The sequence below is a fragment of the Thermobia domestica genome, chromosome 16, assembly GCF_964235325.1.
Source record: "Thermobia domestica chromosome 16, izTheDome1.hap1.1, whole genome shotgun sequence".
Taxonomy (NCBI): domain Eukaryota; kingdom Metazoa; phylum Arthropoda; class Insecta; order Zygentoma; family Lepismatidae; genus Thermobia; species Thermobia domestica.
In genome coordinates, this window is record NC_137469.1 from 88,412,672 (window position 1) to 88,432,948 (window position 20,277).

Genomic DNA, 20,277 nt, shown 5'->3' on the forward strand with positions numbered 1-20,277 from the left:
TTGCATCTGGCTTCAATGGTTCGTCCTGTTTGTCCAATATATGACTTACACATTCACATGGAATGCGGTAAACTCTAGGAGTTCGGAGGTCCAGGTCGTCTTTGGTTGGTCGTATTAAGTTTTTTACTTTTGCTGGAGGTTTGTGTATTGTCCTGATGTTGTACCTGGCAAATAGTCTGCTGAGCTTTTCAGAAGTGTTCCCGGTGTATGGGAGGCAGATTGTGTTCTTCCGTTCTTCATTCACAGTTTCTTCTGCACTTTTGTCCTTGTTGTCAGTGTCCTTCGTTCTGGTCCTTTTCAGGGCCTGAAGATGACGATGTCAGCCCTCGAAACGTCGCATGATATAACAGTATTTACCTGGCTGCTAGCTCGAGAAGACCTATTCACAATACGTCGCCAGGAAAGCTTCAATAGATACCCTGTATATATATATATGTGCTTCTTTTAAACCTTACCTCGACCATACATTTTCAGTCATTTGTCATCAAAGTAGATAAGTTCGAGCAAATATTTCAACACACATAATCATTCCTTTACGTATTTCATATTTTTACTTTGGAGCGACGAAAGTGTGGTGGTCGTGAAAAAATCGAATTCAAGATTTCGACGTATTTATACGTTTCATGACTCATAGATATCGAAGATGCTTTTTTTCGAGATCAGTCTCTCTGATGTATACTCGCCTAGAGACCATATCTTTCAATGCATATCAACCAGATTTTAATTGTTTTTTTTCAGAACACTTTAGGTTCTTTAATGATATTCTCTTCTATTTTCTGATTATAATTTCTATAAGCCAGTTCAACCAATACTAGACTTAATTTTTTTTAAATTTAAAGGATTCACATATATTTTGTCAATTCGAAGAATAACAGAACATAAAAACTTTAAAAATGTCCATTGTTGTAACAATTTTAAATTCTTAACAGACATAATATATTGTTAACAAATCTTTATATTTCTTTTAACATATATTAACTAAAATAAATACTAATTAACTACCTTAGTATTGAAATTTTCTACCTGAATATTGAATACTCATTAACTAATTGAAAAAACACATGAATAAATTTAACCCTATATTGTCCTTATATTCTACCTTTCTTCTTTCTTCTCTTTTCAAAATGTCCTTCCACTCTTCATTAATATTCAAACCACTATTCCAGTTCATAGCTTTATCGTAAACTTCTTTTATCCTCTTCGCTTCTTTCCACTTTCTAACCAGTTGTCTCCCTTCATATTCCAAAATTTTCGCTCCTTCTCAGTTTACTTCGTGGCCTGTTTCATTGATGTGCTTGTAAATGGCATTAGTGTCTCTCTTCAATCTTACATCATCTTTATGTTGTTTTAAACGTTCTTGCATTCTCTTCTTGGTTTCCCATACATACACCTTATCACACATCCCACACGGTACTTCCCCACATATACCACTCCTTTTTTACATAATTCCGCTGATGTTCTCCTCATCTTTTTCTGTATGATATCTATTATCTTCATTCTCCCTTTCCTATACGTCTTAATACCTTCTCTCTTAAGAATCCTTCTTATCTTCTCTGATATCACCCCTGCACTTTCAATACCATGCCATCTTTTCTTCTTGTCTTCTTTCTCTTCTTCATCTTTCTCACTTTTCTTCCTTCCCTTCCTGCTCTTTTTCTTGTCCTTTTCATTGTAACCATTCTCTTTCAGCTGTTCCCATAGTCTTTCTATATCTTTCTCCCTTTGATCGTCCTTCATATTTATCATTCTGATCCTCTCTTCCATATTCCTAATGAAATTTAGTTTTGTTTCTTCATCAACATCACTTCTTTTATTGCAGTAAACTCCTGCTGCACATTCTTTTTGGAACCACGATGTTATACAATTTCCTTCCTTTGTTCTCATTACTTTGATATCAAAGAAATTTATTACACCTTCTTTTTCTATTTCCTCCTCTAACATGATACCTTTTCTTTCATCATTCAATTCTCCAATATTTTTTTTCTAATTACCTTCTAGTTCCTTTCCATACTCCAAAACAATCATCCACATACCTACAAAACAAGTAATTTATCACTACTTTCTTCCATCACTGTCTTCTCCCATTCATTCATTACCAGATCTGCTATTACTGGGCTTATACATGATCCAATGCTCAACCCATCTTTCATTTTCACTATCCTATCACTTATCTTGCAGAAAGTATTGTCCCACACAAACCTTAAAGCTTTTTTCATTTTCTCCTTATCCCAGTTTTCAATTTTTCTGTCCTTCATCACCGTGTCCACTACTCTTAGAATTTCTTCTCTTTTGAGGCTGGGGAACATACTTTTTACGTCCACACTAACCATAACAGTCCTTTCTTTTCTGGTTCCTAAACCTTTTATTAATTCTTTCACTTATGCTGAATTAACTACCTTCTTGCTATCCTGAATTCCTCTAACAGCTTCTGCAATCTTTAATTTTTTTCTCCATTGCTTCCATGAAATTACTCCTACAGTCTAAAACAGGTCTCAGTTTTACTTCCTTCTTATGAATTTTAGGAAAACCTTTCATCTTCGGTATCCTTCCTTCTTCATTCTTCATATGTACTGTCATTCAACTGCTTAAGCTTCTCTTCATACTACCCTTTCTCCATAACCACTATTACGCCCCCTTTATCCGCTTGTTCCAGCACTATATCTTTCCTGTTCTTAATTCTCTTTAAACCGTGTAATTCATTTTCATGTAGATTCCATTTCTTCTTTTTTCAAACATTTTTCACTAATTTCACTATTTTTCTTCTTCTTTCAACATTTCTTTATCTTCTATCTCCTGTAAAGCTTCTTCCGCGCCATAAACCAATTCTTCTATGTCTGTTTTACATTTGACTACCTTAAATTTGTATCCTAGACTTAAAAATTCCTCTTCTTCTTTCGTAATCTCAGCTTCTCCAATAACTACTACCTTCTTCTTGGAATCATTTCTTTTCTCTTCCTTCCATCCTATTCTTCTTCCTTTTTCATTTAACCTCTTCCTCTCTTTCTTCCTGTAGCTTTCTTCCCAACGTCTTAAACCTTCCATTGTCCACTCCCTGACAAATATACTTAGTTCTCCTTCAAATTAGCTTTTGTTTCTCTCATTACGGACATATATGTTGAAATTTTAATGAAAAGTGATTCCTGATTGGCAGAGATAACAAATGATGTAATGTTATTTATGATTTCAGTTGGAATATTAGTCTGAAGAAGGAAGTGATATACTTCCGAAACTGTAACATTTCTCGTTAATTTATAATAAAGAATATAGACAGCCTTGTAAGAAAGTTGTATTTAGTTTGTCTTTTCTTTGGGAAAAATCGAGTAGGTGTAATTTATTCTTATGGTGAGTTGTTTTTTTCTTGAGCGATTCTTTGAGAAACGACTCAGGCGATTTCCTTCATATTTCACTAATAAATACTTCTTTAATAACCTGACAATACGGCATAATTCATGTGTCGTGAAAAATTCTGCGAGAAGTAATTAATTCTTGGGGCTGAGGATTTTTCATCCGATTCTCTCAAAAACAAACAACTCAGATGATTGGCTTCGTATTTCATTGTTACATAGCTCATTTGTCTTAAAATATCTAAGAGGGGTAATATATTCGTGGAATTGTGTTCTTTCTTGATGTATTATTGCACACACCTACTTATGTTTGTACTTGAGCTAGGATTAATTCAGCAGTCACGGATACCTTCGCTAAGGTCATGAAGATAACGAACCACTGATTGTTAGATACCGAAATCGTGATATTGTCCATGCTAGTTGTTGGATTTGCTTCTACGGCCTAGCCCACTACCTCATAATTGACTGTTTTTGATTTACATGCCCTTGTCTACTGGGGGAGATTTTTGCAACCTGGGCGAAATTTCTTGAACCAGCTTATTAGTATACTGTAATTAACTGCCCTTTCACACCTCACACAAGAAATGTTTTGTGTTGCTTTTGGTGTTGTGGCCCAGTTTAAACTCGTAAAGCAGCTGTGCCCGATTTCGACTTTGTTGCTATCAAAATCACATATGGAACGTTAAGGATACCAACTTTCACTATCTATAACCACGCTAGCGAACAACTTCAGCCTTGAACAGCTTTGGCCACTTGACATACACGCCGCAAAAGATGCACTGACAATATTTCAAAACGTATGACTCCCCCGTGTTATATATAAACATTGGCTGAAACGCATTTAAAACACCCTGTATACATAATCTAATTCGAACGAAATCCGCACTACAGAACATGTTGCTGGTAGTTTGAAGGTTGTCTCACAACATGACTGTAATTGAGTGCGAATCTGTTGTATGTGGATCAGTCTGTTTGCAATATCGCAATGACACTAACGAACGCATATTGGGCAATTGGATTTCAGGCGTGAGCCTGTCGTGCTGCTGCGAGAGGCCAGATGGGGCTCTCGCATGAACACTATAAATATCCTAGTGAAGGTGGCTCTACATTGTCTTGTGCCTCTCACACATGACCTACTTATCGTCGAGCGTGTTACTGGTGGTGTTGAGAGCGATCCTTAGTGACAGAATGAATGAAAGGCGGTGGTGTTAGGCAATGCGTGTAATTTCTGTCATTAGTGCATCGTACATTCGTAACGTTGTCGATTCTGCTCTCCTACCTTATCTGGACTCTTCGGGATCATGTCTTTCAGCAGGATAATGCGCGTCCACCATCGTCATGATCTACAACCAGCTTGAAATACAATCACTCAACACTGTTCGACCAGCCACATATTCGAACCATGAACTTATACTCAGTACTGTAGATTTTATCAACACCGTGTATAAGATGTATCACTAGCACTTATCAACTATGGATAGGTCCATAAATTTCTACTGTGGCTTTCTAAGCCTATAGAGCATATGTAGTATATTATCGTCGCCTAGCTTTACCATGATCTACAACAAGCGTGGAATACCATATCCAACACAGAAGTTCAGCGTTGTACTACAGCCAACTTGCCTGCACAAACGTTGGTGTGGCCGTTAATCGTTGTTACACGTACCATAAAGCTGAGTACTCCTATGGAATATTCTGTATAGCGTGTTCAAAATGTCTCACGAGCGCCATGTTTGGATCACTAATTAGTACTTACCATCATCACCTCGAGTCCTGTGAGCCAAATCCGTGAATTCGTACTTGGTATTTTTTAAATGCCTTACAGCACCATATATGAAATGTATGAAGAAAACTAAATCACATTCCTAAAATAAACTTTTGTATCAAACATCTCACAAGCTGGCAACACTACTTTTCACATTGAAGCTGCAACGTAAGATAATAGAACGAGGTACGACACACGTTAGATTATGTTACTTTTGTATGGAGTTTTATAAACCATCTGTCTACCATATCTTCCTGCCGAACAGATGAAAAATCACAGTATTCACTTATTTTCAATAGTATCTTTAGCAAATACTAAGAAATTATTCAAGATCACCGTAAACTCACCATGTTGGGCACGATTTTTAGAACAGTAAAGCGATTATCTCCGATGTAAATGGTTCCTGATACGATCCCAGGTCATGAGTTTGCTGTAGAGTCCCACGTTCTTATTCCACGAGTTCTTTCGTCGTCCCCATTTGCCATTACCATAATCATACGTCTACTTTAGCTTAGATTACATAAATGTGGGACGGTCAAATAGTACTTTTCATTTATGAACTCATCCACATTCATTTTAGTAGAAGTGAATGTTACAGCGTTTGTTCGCTAACACCACCTAGACCACTGTACCGATTTTTGATTGTGTTTGGTACACTCATGTCCAAAATTATTGTCGCATGTGTATAAATATGTTGTTTTAGTAATATAATTTGATAACGAAATCGCCCTGTATTTCTTATAATGTTTGTATGTTTATAAACGCCAAAGACATGTATGTGGAAAATTTCATGTCAAAAGAGCAGTAAATAATAACAATAAAACGAAAATAAAACTTTCTTCTCCATTTAGCAAGATTTTGTTTTATTCATTCTAATTTTCGTATTTATAATTCTTTCCCTATGAAATTTACCACAAATATACATTTCCCGATTATACACATAGTATTAGTATTAAAAGTACCCTGAAAAATCTTTATCAAATTATATTCTTACAAGAAGACAGTTACAGATATGCGACAATCATTTTGGACATGAGTGTACATGAGTGAACCTTGTGTAACAGATTTTTAGCTCATTTTTCAATGGGGATGACATGTAAAAAAAAAAATCGAAAACGATCGATATTAATGTCCAGTTCTTAATTATCGGGGTCACTGAGATGAATAGTGACACTCGATATGTCATTAACGACCAAATTCGTCAAATAAGGAAGCGATTACATTTCATAAACTTATTCTCCCAGTGCGAAAAATAGACATTTCATCTAGTAGTAAAATAAAAAAGTATGAGCCACTGACTAAACTTTGTCACTCCAATTTCTTAAATATTACCATACTTCATTAATTACCGGACTATTTCTGAAATATGAACGTAATCGCTTACATTTTTTAAAAAGAAATTTTAAAAAATCATTCCCAAGCGTAGACTACCCCGTCTGGATATTTTAAGAAGAAATTATTTATGCTTTATTGTAGGACTATTGATGAAACATTTAGTTTTGAAATATAAACATAATCGTCTGCGTAATTTTTTTTTAGAAAAGAAAGAAAGAAAAATAAAAACTTACTGGAAGAGCAAACTACCCCGTATGGATATTTTCAGGGAAAATCATGTATACCGTTTTGTAGGGCTATTGATGAAACATTTAGTTTTGAAATATAAACTAAATTGCTAGAGTCGTTTTCCAAGAAAATTGTCCGAAAAGAACTTACGTGTAAACTACTATTACCGGATTTTTTCGAAGAAAAGTTACGTATACCATAGCTATAAACGAAATCGTCAGAGTCATGTTTAAGAAATTCACAGTTATTAATTTTTCACCTTCCAGAAAACAACCCTTATTTTTATGGCAGATAGAAAATTCGAGAAATCACCAGCTGGAAAATCTTAAGTTAAAATTTTATTCTGATTACGTTGAACGGTATGGCCTCTAGGCGAGGCTTCAGCACAGACGAACAAGTTATACATGCAGAAATAACTTTTTCAGCAGGTATGAAACAATCACTTGAGATCTCTTTATGTGTGTAACGATTACTGAACTTTCCTACCATCACTTGAAACTAATAAGCTGTGGTAAAGACAGTAAAGATCACACGAAGTATTTCCATGTTTGTGATATGAATAGTTATCGCTATCCGTTAAGATATCAACGAATTAACGAACTCGGCTGGGATAATCGCCCTAGCTATCTGTTGCAAAAAGCAGAACTTAAAAAGTATGTTTGCATGTGTAGTCCGTAAGTAGCCTCCCTTAAAGTAGCCGTAATCCGTTAATCGTTAACAGATTGGCTTCATTAACAAGCTCGATCAAGATAATCATTCTAGTTTCTCTTTTGAAACAGCAGAATTTAAAAATTTGATTAAATGTATGGGATATGGATTATAAATAGCCACCGTTAAAGTATCCGTTAATATGTTAACGGATTGAATTCACTAACAAGCTCTTTCGAGATAATCGATTTAGCTATCTATTATAAAAAATGAAATTTAAATATCCGCTTACATATATGAGCGATAAACAGCCATAATTTAAATCGCCGTTATCCGTTAATACATTAACGGATTGACTATTAACGAACTCGGTCCAGGTATTTGCTCTCACTTTCTGTTGCAAAAAGCAAAAAAATCGCTTGAATGCATGTGATATATAAATAGCCGCAATTAATGTCGCCGTTATCCGTTAATATGTTAACGGATTAAGTCCATTGAACTTGGTCGAGATAATTGACCTATTTATTTGCTGCAAAAAATCACTTACATGTATGTGATATGGGCTATAGATTGCCACTGTTAAAGTGTCCTTAATATATTAATGGATAGACTGCACTAACAAAGTCGACCGAAATAATCACTCGAGCTATCTGTTGCAAAAAACAAAATTCAAAAATTCGATTACGTGTTTGGGATAAGGGCTATAGATAGCCACCGTTAAAGTCCCAGTTATCCGTTAACGAATTGCCTTAATGAAGTCAGTCCAGGTGTTGCAAAAAAAAAAAAAATACTTACATGTATGGAATATCGGCTACAGATAGTGACTGTAAAAGTCACCATTTATCCGTTAATATGTAAACAGATTAATTCCATTCACGAACTCTATGGAGATAATTGCTCTAGCTATATGTTGCAAAAAAAGAATTAAAAATTCGGTTACATTTATGAGATATGGGCTCTATATATAGTTGTTGTTATTCGTTAATACTTTAGCAAATTGACTTCATTAACGAACTCGGTTGATGTAAATGCCCTAGCTATCTGTTGCAAAGTCAGAATTTAAAAATTCGCTTACATGTATGTGATATGGGCTATGAATAGCGACCATTAAAATTGCCGTTATCCGTTAACGGATTTAGTCCATTCACGAACTCGATGGAGATTATCGCTCTAGCTATCTACCGCTAATATTTAACAGATTGATTCCATTAACGAAGTCAGTCGAGATAATCGCTCTAGCCACTTGTTGCGAAAAACATGATTCAAAACTTCGCTTTCAATAATGAGATATGGGCTATAGATAGCCACCGTTAATGTCTTCGTTATCCGTTAATCTGTAAATGGATTTAGTTCATTATCAAACTCGGCCGAAATATTCGCTCTAGCTATCTGTCATTAAAATTACCAAGAAACAAAAATTTCATCTTTTCAAGTGCTATCGTGCGGAGTAACTGACGTACGGACCTACTAATAAGACAATGTTATAAGTTACACTGCATGATCCTAATGAGTAAAGGAATAAACGCATTAAGAATTTCACTTTGTGCATCACTTATGATGATAATATCGTGTCTTAATAATGTATATTTTTTCATTAAATAATCATAAACATACCCTTTTAGACTTCCAAACTGTGCCATGTATAATGTCGGAAGTCTTATAGTATGGTAAGAAATATTGTGTGAGTTTTCTGCAATCGATTCGCTGTTTCAAAAATAGGTTCTATCTCCTTCATAACTCTCTATTCCAACCAGAAGTGGTTCAAATTTAATATTACTTCCACTTTCAATATTGATTTCCACATAGGAAGAATGGTACGAAATATCGAGTGAGTTTTCTGCAATCGATTCATTGTTCCAAAAATATTTTTCACGTTCTCCATTAACCCTCTGCTCAAACCGGAAATAGTGCAAATTTACCGTTTTTGGTTTCAACATTTATCGCCGTAGAACAAAAATGGTAATATATGTCAACAGTCGGTTTTCTGCAATAGATTCCGGATTTCAAGAGGACATACCATCATAATTCACAATACTCCTCTAAACCGGAAGTGGTTGACATTTACTACTACTTCCGGTTTCCGGAGAGCAAAAACGGCAAGATATATCGAGATGCATTTTTTGCAATCGATTCAACTTCTCAATAGTAAGTTCCATCTTCTCCCTTAACTCTCCTTTGAATCCAAAAGTGGTTAAAATTAACCATTTCTGGTTTCAACATCAATTGCCATAGAACCAAAACAGTGAGGTATAGCGAGTAATGGCTTTTGGATATTGATTCAGTGTCCGATCACCGAACTTATTAATCAATTGCACCAGTATCTATAGATGTACTACTACAACTTAGAATATTGAATTCCCTTGGCAGTCTTCCGTAGTTTCAAACTCTGAAACGAAACTAACTTTTTTTATACAATGCAATACTAATATCTCAAATCCTAGTGAGTGAGCATACAGGATTCAGGCTTGAAATATGGTTGAAGATTTTTGGAGGAACAAAACTTAGCATCTTTTTTGAAAGAGTCTGTCCAGGTAAAACGAAGTACTGTCTAATCAAATAAATGTTATGTGTACAAAACTACAGTAATATTCACACATCGCTTCTTTGAATAAGGAGCATCTGATTCATAAGGTTAAATTAAATTGTTAGTAAGTAACATGTATTTATTAGTGTTTGATAATACGTTCCTTTATTTCAGGTGTACAGTATTAAATAATCGAATAGAAGATAGTTGTTAGTGCATAGTTGAAATATAATCCCATTAGTCAAAATGGTAAGTGTATTTCTAACTCATTTGTAAGTTTCTTGGTTATTAACTAATGTCATGTATAGCAAGTTGAATTCACGTAATGTAACTGAAGAAAGTCATGGTTATTATCTATTGTCTGTATAGCAAGTTGAATTCACATAATATAAGTAAGAAAGTCAATGTTGCATTTTATGATTTACTATGCAATTATGGGGTCACTTCAAAAATATCATTTTGTTTTTCAAAATAACTTTAATAGGCTTCAATTTCTTTAACAAATTCTAATGAGATTTTAAAAAGGAAGAAAAATTGGGTCGAATAGTTATTGTTTTCACAAGTCTCAACGCGTTTAATAGCTCATGTAATGTGTTAAACAAAATTATAATGTTAACTTCTTTTTTACTATTATTATTATTATTATTATTATTATTATTATTATTATTATTATTATTATTATTATTATTATTATTATTATTATTATTATTATTATACGAAATTGTTCAAAAGGAATGGTGCAAAACTAAACAGTATGTAGTTTGTACTGAAATTACATACAAAAGCAAAATTGGTTGGAAAGAAGAAAGAAAGGCTATAAGTTTTTGTGAACATTGCAAGTATTGGATATAAGCGCCCTGGATAGTACAAAATCCTATCCCACTGGTCCCTCAAGTTTTTCTGATCGACCAGGGCATTTCATGGATCACAAACACTCAGAGGATTCAAACTTTTGCATTCAGCATAAAATCAGTTCATATGCGGTGCTTGTTTCTTGAATTTCGTACGAAAATGTCTATGTATTGTTATGACAGAGCCTTTTCGTACAAATTCCATCACACAATACGCACGCTCTATCTTCGGAGTCACCATTTGCATATTAACTCTTTACTGTTTACTCTTCAAGGGACTTTAAAACGTAAACTACAGGTACAGAATATATAACTTAACAACCTTTCTTCTTTCCGACTAAATTTGCTTTTGTGTGTCGTTTCAGTTTTAAATAAATACGCTTTAGTTTTGCGCCATTCTTTTTGAATAACCGTATATTATTATTTTTTAAATATATCTTTTATTTATCTTGGAGATATTCAAAGAACATAAATGTACTTAAGCTCAATAAAGCTGAAGAGGTCTCAGAATGTTTTTTTCTGTTTTAAAATAGCAGGTTTAAGTACGCATATCACCTTATGAATGTTGGTAAGAAGCCCTATTTGTTTGAGTATATATGCGCACAATGGTGACTAACTCCACTAAAAAAAAAAAAAATAATAATAATAATAATAATTGTAATTCAGTGCTGTGTTAAAATGAAACATAAAAAATGCAATAGTGAATTTTTATTTGTGAATTTGCCTAGGTATTTAAAAACGTATGACCGATCAAATCTACGAAAAAGATATTTAATTATAACTTTCGAATGGAAAATCCTCTGTTTGACAGCACAAAATATTGATTATAATTAAAATAACGGATGTTACGCAAATTGTTTATTTCTTATGTTAAAGATATAATTAAAAAAAACACGCTAAACTTGATTTGGATTGTCTTTGCTTCAATTTCAGCAAAATTAATTTCAATTATTTATCGAGCGTATGGAACATCACAATAAATTGAACTACTCACTTACAGTTATTAGTGTTCCTTCCAATTTTTCTTCTACCCTGTATTTCGTAAAAGTTACTCGGTCATTCTTCTTTGGGACATACAATAGCTTAAGTCCTTTTTACAACATATTTTTATATTGTCTTCTGGTGTCTCAGCAGTGATACAGTGAAACCTGTCTATGTTGGCCACCATCGGTTCCATCGAAAAGTGGCCAACTTACAGAAAATAAGTGTGATTTGTGTATTTTTAGAATAGGATTTCTAGTATTACTTGATTGTAAAATTTTCCCATCCAGCCCATTCAGATGCAGAAGGTATATATATGAAGATTTTAAGACAAATTGCACTCAAATTATACCAAATATTGTATACTCATAAATAAAATAGGGGCCACATGAGCTTTGGTGGGCCCGGGCCCCTTCGGTCCCCCCAGGATCGACGTTCTTGATAGTATGTCTAATATATATATGCATACCTTTCTCTTCCTGAAAACTAGTCTGGTACATTGGATTATTCGGATTGAAAACACAATAACACAAACAACCATGAAATAGAAGTGTATGTATGCAGTTTATTGAAATTGATATTATAGCACTCTGAGTTATACAGATTGAAAACAAGAAAAGCTAAGTTATAAATTGAGAAATTCATATGCAATTTAAATGACTTCTTTTCAGCTGTTACTGAATGGTGGTCCATTCTAGACATATTTGCTTTATTCTTTTTGGCAGATATGCACATTCCAATATTGTAGTTAACTACGTCTTGTTAATGAGCTAGAAGTGTTTCCCTCGGAGCAAAAGATGTTTTGAGAAAATCTTGAGGGAGTTCATATTTCAAAACCTCCGCTACCTTTTCACATGCAGTCAGGTGCCAATAAATGACAATTGAAGGGTAAGGGGGGAAAAGGACGAATGTCACAAAACTACATTTTCGAGAAAACAGCGTTTTTATATTTTAAACCGCGTAAAATGAATAGGGTAGTCAAATCTTTAGCCCCTATTTACATGGACATTTCGCCATCTACGCATGCATGGCATATACTGTCAAATAGTACCAATAGTCACCAACAGATAGGACAAAGAACCAGATAAAGCACACACATGGACATTCCTTGTTTTTTCCCCTTACCCTTCAATTGAGCTTTAACCTTGAGAATTTTCCGGAATTATAAAGCTTCCCACTGATAAAAGGAGCCGATATAGCTAATGGTTTTACCAAAACAGACAGGGTAAACAAATACGTACAACCATTTCCTGAATTGCTGTACGTGCTTTTTCTTATTCACATCTTCCTTCACCACCCTTTTATGAGGGTAGTGTTCTGGCCATTGACCTCCAAGAACAAATCGTGCGAATCTATGCTTTTTTGTGTCCAGTCACAAATACAGAACATCTGCCTCTCATATGGGAATTCGAAAGAGTTAAGAAAAATAAGAAAACTGTATTTTTCGTGGCCAAGATACGCAGGTAAATTTATCATTATCATCATAGGGTAAACATTGCTTCAGTGTGGCCAACTTCCAAGATAGACAGGTGGCCAACTTATAGAGTAGTAAGTAACGAATGTCTTATGGGAAAATGCAGGTTCAAGACGAACTAGGCCAAGATAAACAGTTGGCCAACTTAGAGAAGTGGCCAAGTTGACAGGTTTCACTGCAATTCAACATTTATTTATTTATTTTCTTATTTCAACATATAAATCTATATATTTAGTGCACTAATAGAATTTGGTAGTACTAAACAATAGAATTTGGTTATTTTTTAATTTTTGTTTTCAAGTTTCCTTTCCAGTGGATTGTTCTGAAACAGCATGCCACCACAACCGCTACACAGACAATTGTGTAAATCCTTATGTATGTAATCTAATGTATGACATTGTACCCAGATCACTTCCCCCCCTCCCCCATTTGGTACCCAACAGACCTCAGATTTTTGATAAATGTTATAATCGTAACATCTTTTTTGATGTGACTTCTAACTTATAAAAATCAGGGTTTGAAAAAACCCGGGTATTTTTAAAAAAAAAAACAACCCACCTGGGCCCATGTGTTTTTTTTTCGAGTTTTATTGGGGTTTTTCGGGTTTAATTGTTTTTTTTTTTTTTTTCGAAATATTTCAATCTCTTTGGGGTTAAAATGTTAAAATATGATTTACATTTCATGAGTGTCATTGTCACAACTTGCAACAACTTTCTATTCACTGCTGTTTTGAAAAAATTGCCGCCATTTTGAAATTTTGTATTGGATCGCCGAAAAAATCTATACAGCAAATTTAGAATGTCTTGTCTTTCTACCCTCAAAGTATCAACTTAAAAAGTCCGAAAATTGCACCTTGTAGCATGGATACCCGCTATTTTGAAAAATGGACGCCATTTTGAAATTTTATGCCATCAAAATATATACAGCTAATTTAGTCTCTCGTGCTTCTACTTTGAAAATTTCAACTTGAAAGAAATAAAATTGCGCTTTGTAGCGTGGATACCAGTAGCGGCACAAATTTGTCTTCAACATTGGGGGAACGGGTTAGACGGTGTATATATATATATGCGATGTACAAAATATTTATGAAGGCGAAAAACAATGCTGAGGAGATTACCCATGTCGGTCCCGGCCTCCTCCACAGGGGACATAAAATATGACGACATTATTATTGCTTTATAACTTTAAAATCCGACCGGCAACATTGAAAACTGTTCACAAGGGATGATCCAAATATGATCATTCCCTGTAAACAGTTTTCAATGTTGCCAGAGTTGTCTTCAACATTGGGAGGCGGTCAGATTTGAGGCTTATTGTGGGAGGTATCAATTTCATCTCACTTTCCTTTGTGACAGTTGGACACAAATCATCACATTTCTTCCTAAAAGACACATTTCCAATCGGATTACTGAGGGGGACAGTTCCAAGATTGTAGGGGATATATCCCCATCATCCCCCCGGGATTTTTGCCAGTGGATATCTGCTATTTAAAAAAAAAAAGCGCGCCATTTTGTAATTTTACGTTGGTATGCTGCCAAAATCTAAACAGAACAGTGTGTCTCTGGTTTGTATCCTGAAAATTTAAAAGACCGAAAGTTGAACACTGTGTGGTAAAGGCAGACAAATTAACAAATGTAGATCGAGTCATCCTAGGAGCCTCAGTGACGTTCGCCAAATATGAATACCAAATAGCTATATTAATTTAAAACAAAGACATAATTCATCAAAATGTCTTAAATATTTTTCAACGTAAAATAAATGGTCTTATTGTTTAAGTTCACTTTCGATGCTTTGTGCATTCAATTACGGGAATTACTCGAGTACTTGTTGCAAGACCGTCCTTTTCCGAAAATTAATTTAAAACAATTTAACAAAGATAGGCCTATAATTCATATTTTATAAAGTAAATGTTTCAAAATGTCTAAAATGAAATGAAATATCCTCCAGCGTAAAATAAATAGATTTATTGTTGAAGTATTCACTTTCGATGCTTTGTGGGTTCAATTGCGGGAATTTCCCGAACACTTCTTTTACGACGGGTTTTCCCTGAAAATGCAGCTTGCTTTACTGTACATCGAAACTTCCATTAATACTGAGGTTTGAATTCAGCAGTTAAGATAGTAAGCATTACGTAGTCTTGGGAGCTCCGAGCATTAAGCTTCTTAATTTTGACAAGAATTTTTATGTTATTGCTAGTGTTGATTCTACAGAATGCTTATTTGAAGGCTAGCAACAAATGACTGAACTTAACTGTTGTTGGAAAACCAAATTTTACTGAATACTTTTGTTACCATCAAAGGTAAGAAATAATACTAATAGTTTTACTAATGTATTTACATATTTACTGTTAGTACCGGCACCTATGACCTTAAACCCGTCAACGTATGAGGGATAACGTCCCTCGTCGGCGCCGAGTCAGGAAACACACAATTCACGGAAAGTATTTTCTAAAATATACAATCGCTTACTTTACTTCAAATAGGCTATAAGCATAATCCGCACATTAATTTGTTCTACAATTATCTCAAGCTAAGGTGAGGTTTTATTTATTTATTTATTTATTCGTTCAGTGCATTTAGAGCTTTATAAAGGTCTTATGTTAAATATTATTGTCTATCTTAACATGAAAGCATATAATTCGTCCAAAGAAAGTTTAAAATCTGATAAAAATAACTTACAATGTGGTCACCTTAGTTGTACCAATAATACACTAACAAAAAAGTCAAAAACCCAGGTGGGTTTTAAGATGGGTTTTTTCAGGTGGGTCCTACCCGAAAAAAACCCGGTGGTTTTTTTTGGGCTGGGTCCACTTGGGGAAACTCTGATAAAAATGTAATGAGATTGTTGATTTTTTGGTTTTATATTTTCTTGTTAATTGGTAAGAATACTATCTCAATCCCTATAAGAGTTCCTTTATCGATATTTAGAAGGATTGGCAAAAGCCATGGTTTTTATTGAAAAAACCAAAAAACCTTTTTTTGTTTGTTTGTTTGTTTAAACCAGTTTTTTTCTCTACGTATTTATATTACATATGGACAGAAATAAGTTTCTTTCGTCTTGGTGTTGTTATGCAACAACTGGGTTATGCTGGAAGGGGCCACATAAGCTTAAAGCGAAATCCAAACCGCTTCTAGGCTTACACCCGAGAGAAATTGTCCTCCATCTGAACTCGAAACCGGGACTAATTGGCCGCAAATGCGATATCTGCCGACTCACTCATAAAGGACTCCTGATGAAAGTACGTTGTACTGATCTTTACATACTTGTTAATATAATTGTCAAGAGTCATTTCAGAAGGATAAAAAGATAAATAGTTGCACAGGTGAAACCATTATACAGAATTACATATGGACAATTTCAAAATACTGCAGAGTACAGAAGAACTAATTTAGTCCAAGTTAGTTCACTACAACTTTTATTAGTCCAAATTAAAGAAATACAACGGCTTAATTTACATATCAGTAAGAAAAGTGAATAAAAATACGAATTATTTAAGTCCATTCTGGCTCTGACCCATTTATACATAAATAGATACCAAAGATACTTCTGATTTCAATAAATGCCTCTCGTGGGGCTTGTATGACCCCTCCCCCTCAAAAAAAGTACGGCATTTCGATGTATTTTATCAATGGTAAACATTATTAAAACGAAACATGTTTACAATTTTTCTTTGATTGCTATTGCATAACAATAACAAACTATAAAAAATCACAAAAGAAACATTCATAAACTTATAATAAAACAAAAATTGCTTTTGTAGTATAATTTCTTCGAATAATGAATGGGAAATTTAGGTCTGAATATAATAGAATAATATACTAGAGTAAAACGTGATAACCCACAAATGTGTGTTCATCAAGATTTTACGGACACTTACACTTTTACGAACATTTTTCGTTTTTTGGTTTAAACCAGCTAACCCTGATGTTTAGCATTGGATTTTTTGTTCTTATGAAATATGCTGCAAGTACTTTTTTTTACGTATCTACGGTAGCACAGTGGAAGATTCTCAAATCCTATACCAAGTGTTTGGTAATTTGTAGACCTAAACTTGATACAGCTTCTTTGTCCTGTCATAAGTCCCTGATGTGTTCTTTAAGCTTGATGCCAATATTTCTTTTTGCCACTTTGATGAAAGAAAAACTGTGGTGAAATAGACAGTAACTATTTGAAATAAGAGTTAGGGTACCATACAGACATTTGGAAGCTGTTAATAAGCAGTCACTACAGAAAATTAGACCATAATGACCTGCCGTTTGGTTGAACCTCTTGAATGGGAGACAAGTTTGTTTGTGATTTTCTGTTAACCTTCATTGAAATATAGTGGAATATATTTCACGCCAATACTAAGTAACTACAAATAGCAGATCGCATGACAGTTACATTTTGCTCATTTGCTTTAGGATATCATGTTATGGTATGTGTATGTATGTGCAAATGAAAGAAGAGAAAGGAAACTGTTTACTCGATGCAGAGGTGTAGACAGTAGGTCGTCGGGCTATCAGTTGAGAAACCCGGATTCGACTCCCGAGGATGGTGGTTTCCAGGAATTCTTCTATAGTTTCTCCGCACTAGCTGTTCTGGGACCCACTCAACCTCCTTTCAAATGAGTACGTGGGGCAACCTTCTGTGATTAAAAGTGACTGGGGTGAGGTCTTGACCTTACTACCTCAACTCATGTCTGAGGTAACGAAAATGAAAACCTTGTTTGCACGTACTCCATAGGCCTTCACAGCTTCGTGCTGTGCTTGTTGATGTTCTGAGTAGTAAATTGTACCTGGATCTACTAATGTTTACATCCTAATCATTAAATATTCAATCAGTAAATTATGTTAAGCAAAAGTGTTTAGGATAAAAGTTCTTATCTCCTTTAGCAACATATTTGTGAATTGTAAAAGTAAAAGAAAAAGAAAAACTGTATTATAGTTCACCTATGTGAAAGTGAATATTCTCATAGTTTGTGATAGTAACGCTAATAGATACTACAGTGATGAGGTATATTTGTATATTTATTGTCTTCGTGAATTCTCATCTCTCCACTTCAATATTGTGTTTTCTATCACCAGCAATCAGAATGGGAGGAAGAAGACCACTGATAATAGATAGAACATATTAAGGAAGAAATGAGAATGTGAAATACGACAAAGGGAAAGAACCAAAAACGACCCTGAAAGGCTTGAGTAACTCCGAAATAAGAAGCACGAAATATGTGATCATGGTAGACTGTTAGAGAGAATAAAACTGGTTGCGGACATGACTTTAAGAGAACGTCAAGTTCAAAGACGTGTGTAGAGAGATGCCCAGAGATCATTAAGAGAACGTATGAAGAAAGATGAAAATTTTCACAATCAGCTAAGAAATAATTCTTCTCCACCAACTGACGGTGAAGCTAGAAATACAAAAGTCGTGGATATTGTCCCTTCATCCTCTACCGCTCCTAGTCTGCCTGTCCCAACCAAACCACAGCCATTCCTTGGGCTTTCTTAAAGCAAAACAAAAATACTAAGGGCCGTAAGTTTGTTAAACGGGCTCGTGCAAAAACATTCAAAAGACTAAAGAAGGTGATGCTGAAAATGAAAAATTAAGAAAAACAGACAAGTATAAGAAAAGATATTACCGTTTGAAGAAAAGGGACTCCATCAAAAAAGTCATGAGTGATTCTGGAACTCGTAGAACAAACGTGCATAAATTTCTAAGAAGGAGAACTGTGCCCCGGGATGTCAATAAGAGATTTGTTTTTGGCAAAGTTTCAAAACCAGAATTTGAAACGGGGTTTAAACACTTAAAGATCAACAAAGACAATCAAATATTTACAAAGGTCATATTAGGAAAAATACTACGAAAAAACAATCTACAAGCTGAACAATTTCTACCATGCAAACGCAGTACATCTAACATAAAATTTCGTATGTCGAAATATTGTTATGAACAAGACAAAAATGCTAAAAATGTCTTCGTTACACATAAAATTCAGGAATTTCTTGACGATGGTGAAAATTCCACACTGTGCCTAGGGGATAAAAGACAATTTTAAAAAAAATGATGTTACGAAGCAGACGCGATCTAAACGGAAGTGTAAAAAAAATTCATTAAAAATTTAACCAGAAATGTTCATTTAAGATAAGTTACAATATCTTATGTTGGCTAAAGCCATTCTGTACAAAAGGTTAGTGGTAGAGATATGTGCCTTTGTATAAAACATGAGAAGCTCGTTTATTGGCTCGGATAGTGAGTTACATAAATCTTTCCGAGCAAACTGCTTTGGAAGAAATAATATCGTATATCACTTGCAGTGATATGACCGAAAATGCCTTTCAAGGAAGTGTGACAGGTGTCGACACAAGAGACTGACGTATCATAATGTTACAGATCACATAATTACTTTTAAACAATGGATATGCAAAGAAGATAAAATATGTAACAAGAAGGTGTTGAGGTTGCGGTTCAAAAGACAAATAAGGATTTAATTGAAATTTCTCTCAAGGATCTGGTGATATCTTTTGAATTTTCAGTGGCTGCCTTCCTTCAGCATGTTCTAAATAGTAAACACCAGTACCTCACCATGAAGAAGCTGAGAGATGAGCTTTGCCACAAATGAACTTCTACTGCATATAGATTTTACTCAGAATTATGAATAAATATGCTGCGGAACCTCAGTCTGTTCACTTTGATGCTTCTTGTCAACAAATTACTTATTACACTAGAATCCTCTACGCTAATATCCTCTCATGCTAGAATCCTCTAATGCTTACAAGAAAGCATTTTTTTCTTTCTGACAGACTCCGTCATGATCCTTAAACCATCCGTAAACACCCAAAACCTGTTTTGGAAAAATACCTTGATATGTTTCCCCAAATGACGAGTACTCACTTTCTGTCAGATAGCCCGAGCACACAATATTGCATTAAAAAAAAAAAAAAAAAAAAAAAAAAAGTCTGCAATGATTGGAAAGGGACTTCCAAAAGTGAATGTTATCACCTGAAACTGTAGTGAATCTGAACATGAAATGGCACTCCTAATGAGTTGGTAGTATTATTTAAAAAATAGCAGATTGTTGTATGGCCCAGGGTGAAGATGTAAATGATTTCCATTCACTGTTGCATGTGTTGGAGAAAAATGTATCAGAT

At 34.5% G+C, this 20,277-nt stretch overlaps 1 protein-coding gene across 1 annotated transcript in view; it reads left to right on the forward strand.

The window, feature by feature from the left end:
• LOC145673231 (tubulin delta chain-like) overlaps positions 1-20,277 on the forward strand; it is a 58,088-nt gene that overhangs the window by 25,455 nt on the left and 12,356 nt on the right. The window contains exon 2 of the mRNA XM_081742727.1: positions 10,019-10,093. Within this exon, the coding sequence (XP_081598853.1) occupies positions 10,091-10,093 (3 nt within the window). The 5' untranslated portion in view covers positions 10,019-10,090. The remainder of the gene's footprint in view (positions 1-10,018; positions 10,094-20,277) is intronic.